This window comes from Leptonotus elevatus, chromosome 10 (assembly GCF_054856555.1).
Source record: "Leptonotus elevatus isolate MCC_2025b chromosome 10, RoL_Lele_1.0, whole genome shotgun sequence".
NCBI lineage: Eukaryota > Metazoa > Chordata > Actinopteri > Syngnathiformes > Syngnathidae > Leptonotus > Leptonotus elevatus.
The window spans coordinates 9,865,951-9,873,441 of record NC_141248.1 but is presented as its reverse complement, the minus strand read 5'-3'; the positions used below and the strand labels follow the sequence as shown (position 1 = coordinate 9,873,441).

Below are 7,491 nucleotides of genomic sequence, written 5' to 3'. Positions count from 1 at the left end.
AAACTAAACTACTAGAACGATCTTAGTGCTAGCATCGATCCTATATCGCTGCTGACTTGGTATCGATAATATCAATATCTGGATCGATCATCCCACCACTTTTCCTTTCGCCTGCACTCTACAACGAACATCGCTATGACATTAGATGCAAGAAGGCGTGCTCGTCATTTGAACCCTCTAAATCTGCAATAGTGGCGTGTTGAGTTAATTTCCTGTGGTTGACACCTTTCTTAGATTCACTTTTAGTTGGACAGGCTGCAGGAAACGCCGAGCAGATTGCGCGGGCTGCTTTTTGTTTGGTGGTAATTAAGGAGCAGCGTATTTAAAAGTCATGTCTGGAAACATCACTCATGGAATCAACAACATGACGCACGGAGCGAATAATTCCGCGTGTGGAATCAACTTGCACTTTACGCGTGCGTTTCTGCCACCTGTCTTTGTCGTCGTTTTCGTGGTCGGGACGCTCTCCAACGTGTGGGGCTTAAGAAGTGTGAGCAGCGGCTGGAAGAGCGGAGGAAACATCAACATCTTCATGCTCAACCTGGGAGTGGCGGACCTGCAGTATCTTTTGACGCTGCCCTTCCTCGTGGCGTACTACGCACAAGACAGCTACTGGCAGTTCGGACAGCCTTTCTGCAAGCTGACCCGCTTCTGCTTCAACCTCAACCTATACGGCAGCATCGGCTTCCTCACTTGCATCAGCATCTACAGGTATGGGGAGAGATTTGTCTCAAAAAGAATCACACAAATACATTTGTGTTTTTCAGATCCCCAAATATATTCGCAATTTTCACGTCTTTTTAAATTTTGCGTGTGCATTTTCCATGACTTTTTCTTGAGAGTTGTGAAAGTGCGTTTGGGGATCGTCGCACACGCGCATTTATTTTTGAGACAAACATCACGCTGTTTCGAGATATACGCACACACAAACCCTCAAGATATTCATGTGTCTAAGGCCCGCTCCTCCTCCATCCACAGGAAGGCAGTGTTGCCATCTCCATCGTTTAAAATTGGACATTGACAAACAGAAATCGAGTCTTTATCTAACCTTTCATTATGTGTTTATTTTGCACAAGTCGGGAAACAAAATGTGACCGTACTTTGTTTCCCTTGAGTTTGTTTTGCCTTCACTTGAAAAACACTCTTTTTCTGTTGTTAAACTTTCTTCTTCTACGCCACTAAAGCAGCAGCGGCCCACTGATCTGTATATATATGTGGCTTGTGGCGGGGTGGTCACTATTTTTTTTAACAAGTAGGCGACATGGTATGTGCTGCTTTGAAGACACCCTTTTTCTTTTATCGCTCAGTTTCTTAGACCCCAATATTAGATTTGGCAGAAGCATCTTTTGTTGAATTAGTTATAGTAAATGTGTGTGTGTGTGTATATATATATATATATATATATATACATACACATACATATACACACACACACACACACACACACCCCCACACATACAATATTCCTCAACATCATCCTCGTTTTATTTTGTTTGACAAATTTAAAACATCATAAATCATGCTGCTTCTACTAAGTACTGTCTCAAATGTATAGGATCGTATGCCGAGAAACGTTTTTTGGGAGTGGTAATATGGCGGCCTCGTGGCTTCAAAAGCCTATTGGCTAGTAATATATACAGATCAGTGCAGTGGCCAAAGAGGAATGAGCCGTCCACCGTTTCTCGTTTAAAATTGGAAATGGAAAAACGGAAATTGCGCCATTATCTAATCCTCTATTATGTGTTAATTTTACACAAGTCGGGAAACAAAATGCAACCTTAATTTGTTTCTCTCAAGCTTGTTTTGGCTTCACTCGCATTCTTTTTCTACTGTTACCTCTTTGGCTGCTGCTAAAGCAGAAGAAGAGTATCTTTTCGAGTGAAGGCAAAACAAGCTCAAGCAAAACAAACTAAGGTCGCATTGTGTTTCCCGATTTGTGCAAATAAAAACATAATGGAAGGTTAGATAAAAACTAAATTTCTGTTTTTCATTAGTTGGGTTTCCACTAAACGCTACGGTTTATCAATAATTACAAAAGCAAACTCATAAGACGTCATTGCACGGCGCAGTCGCTTCCTGGTCTTCTTCTTTTAAATTACTGGTGGATCACATCTCTTAATGGTGTATATCGCCACCTACAGCTGCGGAGTCCTTTCTCAATATGCGCAAAAGAAGAACAGATGAAAACGGGCACAAGTTGCATGTCCGTTTTGCACATTTTCAGTAAATTCGCTTAGAAACAATTGGATGGAAACCTGACTAATGTCCAGTTTTAAACGAGAAACGACTCGTTCCCATTCAATGGAGACAGCAACACTGCCTCCCCGTGGACGGAGAAAGGAACGGGCCTTAGACACGTGAATTGTGGGCTTGTGTGTGTGAATATATTTTTGGATCTGAAAAACACGTGTAAATCGCAAAACTGTTTTTGGATCTGAAAAACGTGAAAATCACGAATGTATTAGTGTGAATATTTTTGAGACACATCTCTCCCCATATACAGGTACTTGGGAATAGTGCACCCCATGAGAGTGATGGGCAAGATCAGCAACAAACATTCTCTTGTCATCAGCGCCCTGGTTTGGTTTTTGGTTGTTGTTCAGATCCTCCCGGACATGTTCTTTGCCAAAAATGATATGAAAAAAAAGCCCAACGCTTGTTTTGACACCACCTCCAACGACCATATCAGAGAATATCTGCCTTACAGCATTGGATGGACGGTCACAGGGTTTGCCATCCCATTAGTTGTCATCATGCTGTGTTATGGCCACGTGGTTTGGGTTCTTGCCAGAAAATCCAACGTTAACCCTCTGTTAAAACAGCGCTGTTTGAAACTTGTGATCATTTTGGTCTTGCTGTTTTCCATCTGTTTCATCCCGTACCACCTGCTTCGAAATGTTAATCTCCAAACCAGGATTTTGAAACAAGAAGGCCTCTGCCACGACAGCTTCCGCAAAGTTTATATCGCACACCAGGTCAGCAGATGTCTAGCGTGTCTAAACAGCACTATAAACCCTCTGATATATATTGTTGGAAATGACGATTTCCTGATGAAGCTTCATCGTCTAAATGAGCGGGGCAGGATGTCGTTAGCCAACATGACGCGTACCATCATTACCCGCAAAGCGCTGTCAGCAGATGCAGACTCATCCTCCTTGTGAGGTGCTCGTGAAAAGTGTCGGATCACCTTTAAACCTTGCCTGCAGCCTTATCGCCACATGGACTTGCAGTAAAACACATTCGGGAATAATTAACCTCATGTGCAAAGTCCGCATAATATTAAAATATCTGAAAGTGAACGTCAGAGTGAGTCAAAAAAGAAGAAGAGGATTCTCCTGCATAGAGAAAATCAACTAGACAACTCCTGTTCTAGTTTATATATATAGCACGCCAGCAAGATATGTATAGTATATTGATATTGTTTCGTATATACCACACCTTATTTGTATGAATTAATGAGTTTTTAGAGATTCTTCTGTTTTTGTCTTGTATTTTTTATTTTTTTTTTGCTGATTAAAGTGTAACAAAATCACATCACAAACGTTTGTATGCACTTGTAATACATATATTGGTCAGTCTATCTATCTTTGTATTAGGGCCCGACCGATATGCATTTTTTGAGGCAGATACCAAATTTTAGGCAGAAAAAATACAGATTACAGATTAATCTGCCGATTATTTACAAATATATATAATGCATAAAATTACCCCCCTCGCCAATTCCTTTTCAATGGGTATCACTTACCCAGAAACTTTCGCTATTAAGATTCTCTGCTTTGAATGACAAGTATGACCTTATCAAAAAAAATCTTATTAAATGTACAGGGTTATTGTATAGATTTATGTGTCAATAATAAAACAATTCTTACTCGTTTACAACTTTTTTAATATATTTTTTTATCTTGTGTTATTTTCACATGTCTTGGGATTTACTGGACTAACCTAGGACCTTAAGGATTGTATTTTGTGCCATGTCTTGTGGAAATGTGTGTTAAGAAGACCAAAAAATAAATACAAATCCTTGGATGTTTGCATCATTGAATTTTGGGAAAAGAAAGTCTTTGAATCCTTGAAATACCAACTTTAAATATAACTTGAAAGGACAATGACAAAATACAGCAATAAGAAAGTGAAGTGAAAATAGAATAAACTAAAATAATAGCAACAGTAAAAACACTCAAAAACAAGTCGATGCTAACTTCCTGTTAGCATTTGAATGGGATCTTCGCTTCGCTTTTAGCATTAGCACTAGGCTAGCGAAGTTTTAAAAACGATGCGTTTTGTGTTTAAATATACAGTGGATGTAATTATTGACGTTGTGTTTTTAGTTTTACAGTTAACGCTAACTACGGTGTCATTAAACATCTTAAAGGATGCTTAAGAACAAAAGAATAACCAGAATAACATGCTACACACTTGCTAGTTGCTAATGCTACGCAAGCTAAATGGTGCATTCAGGTTACTTTCACAGCGTCGGAAACTTTTGTTTTTCTTCGATAACGTTTGACTTCGATTTGACATTTAATGGCTTCTTCCACGGCTCATACCAAAACCTCCTACCAATTCAATTGCAGTCTGTATCGTTCCACTGAGGATTCTTATTAGCATCCCTCCAGAAGAACACAAATGTGATCTAATGGCCATCTACAACAGATGCCTCTTATTAAGGAAATATCAGGCCCATCAGCCTAATTAGAATTCTGAAAATAACCGAGCCCAGTGGATCATTGAGACATTGTTTGTCCAATATTATAGTGATTGAATGGCAGAAGCTTACCATCACAAAATTGTTTCATTGATCTAGTTGAAGAAGGATAAAGTTGTTTGTCAACATATGTACATTTTACACATTTGTCTCTCAAAAATCATTACTTAATGTCACTTGCTCAGGTAGTCTTATTAAATTGCTGCTTAAATCTTTAAAATGTGTTTGATTGTTGTAATATCTCTTGAAATTGAAGTGAGAGGCGAGCAGAACATCCAGTAATGATTGATTCAACGCCCTTATATGATATCTGGATCATGTATCTGGATGAATGAGAACATTCACGACATTTGTAAAGGATAATGTTCAACTATTAGAAATGTGTTTACCCAGTCTCAATGCTCAAACACCCACCTGTGACCTGTTTACAAGTCATCATACATCATTCTGTTTCCAACGTGCATTTCCTGTCTAACTGTAGATCTTAAGACAGGAAACAGTTCTAGATCTTAGTTTTTTTCCCCCTCAACTATTTACCCACACTTTTGAAACCATGGCTCCTTTTTCAAAATATCCTCACAATTATCCAAACTAAATTTGTATAACACCTCTTCATTGTTTGCAAAATGACACAAACTTCAGTTTTTAAATATACACATATTTATAAAAATGCTGTTTTGTTGTCATCTCACTAACAGTCTTCAAATGAGCCGACACTATTGCAGACACTACTGTGATCGAAACAAAACTCATTCGGAAAAAAAACTATTTTAGGAACTAGCATGTGCTCGACTTTTTTTTATTAATTTTTTTAGCAGGCATTTCTTTTTGTAAGGGACAAAAATATATTGACAAACCCACGACATCACTCTAAAAACTAACTCGGACAATCTGTTTCACCACCACTTGATTTAATACATAAATGCAGGTAAAAAACAAAAAAGAAGAAGTAATTTACAGTATTTTACGATTGCATGAACACTAAAAACAAAATAATTACATAATTATCAACACATCACACCGAAGGAACAAAATGAACAAGATTTTCACCACTACAAACACAGTCAGTCTCACACCTTTTGATGCAGAGGGAGGCTCGGCCTTCCAACAAGAAAATGAGGATAGGCAACGCTGGTACTAGAGAGCCGCAGTCTTGCGTGTTTTAGATGTCTCCCCCCTCGAACACAGGTGATTCAAATGATCAGCAAGCTATGGAGAAGCCTGATAATCTTCACCTATGTTGGACGAGGGAGGCATCAAACACATAGGACTGCGGCTCTCTAGGACAAGGGTTGCTTACCCCTGAACCAGGCAATTTATTTATTTTATTTCATACACAAGAAGCCTGAAATAATGTAAAAATGTATTTATCATGAGGCAAACAAAGTATATGCTATAAAACAAATTATAATATTTAGTGAATAATGAACAAAAAGTGAAAAACAGTCGTTAGGCTTCAGTGTTGTTTTGTGCGGAATCTTAAACTATTTGTCTCCATTCTTGTGTTTTAATTTACAAATCAGTTCACCTGAGCTAAATTTCTTGGTCACTGTTGTGGCTCGGGGGAGAATTTGAAGGATAGTTGTCCTCGACAGGACCCGCCCTACTCTGCCTCCGATTGGCTCATCAGTCCTCATGCCAAAAGTTAGACAAATCGAATCAGTATACCCTGGACTACACCACTGTATTATGCAAGTCAAATTTGTCAAAAGCTAGCAATTGTTAAGATTGACCAGTTCCTTGACTTTTCTATAGATGCGGCCAAAACCTTCTTGGGTCAGTATGACAATGATAACTGACGTTTCAGAACAGGAAGATGACCCACATGTTTGGGTCCAAAAGGTAAAGGTGTCCACTGACAGCAGTGCCCTATGTTTTAGTACCCAGGAGAGCTAATGCCCATTTGCCTGAGGGGTAAACTTGAAGAATGCAGCGTGCTGCAGTGCAAAAAGATGCTCAGGGAAAGCTTGAGTGCAGTTTTGTATGATGTGAATGTTTACTATGTACTTTTGAATACGTTTTTTCGGCAACTGTTAGCAGCACTTCAGATGATACATATTGTTCACAGGGGCACAATTGGCATTTATAGTTTTGTTTTTGCTCATCACAACTCAAATGGGACTTTATTCTTATTGAAATATAAAACGAATGTCCATGCGGACATCCTTTTCCTCAGAAACTACATAAAGATAATTCATTGTTTTTAAACTCAGCAGGTGCCAGGCATTCCAAATAGCCGAGAGGAATTAAAAATGAATGCCATGCAAGAGTCCGGGTTTTAGGAGGTTAAAATCTTGTAAATTATGTTGTGCCACATAGTAAGTTTTCAAATACTTGCATTGGGCCAAAAGTTTAAAGACTATGGAACATGCAGGAGCAAGATTTCAAATGGAAAGGTCTGTTCCCGTTAATAGAAAGATGTTCAACATGATGACTTTTGTATCATATGGATTACTTTGTTTTTAGACGAGCCCATTATATAGAGCCTGTAGCTGCCCTTGGCATCAATGATGAGGTGCTTTATTATAAGACACCGTAAAAACTATTAAATAAATAATACAGAAAGGTAGCAAAGGGTTAATGACAACATTTACAAAATTCTAAGTAACCCTAAATTTAATGCATACAAAATGTAAACTTTTTTTTTTTTTTTTTTTTTAAATAACATGCATATGTGCAACTCATTTTAACTAAACAATAAGCACACATTTTAAACTAATATTATTAAAACAGGAAACCAAACATCCCAACCCATCAACAGAACACAACAACACATAAAATGACAT

General features: G+C 38.3%; 1 protein-coding gene across 1 annotated transcript; it reads left to right on the top strand.

Moving 5' to 3' along the window:
* The first annotated feature begins 303 nt into the window (after nt 1-303).
* LOC147166968 (P2Y purinoceptor 1-like) lies at nt 304-3,367 on the top strand. The gene is made up of 2 exons (XM_086087736.1): nt 304-711; nt 2,504-3,367. The coding sequence occupies exons 1-2, from the start codon at nt 332-334 to the stop codon at nt 3,159-3,161; spliced, it is 1,038 nt and encodes a 345-aa protein (XP_085943862.1). The 5' UTR covers nt 304-331; the 3' UTR covers nt 3,162-3,367.
* The last annotated feature ends 4,124 nt before the right edge of the window (nt 3,368-7,491 follow it).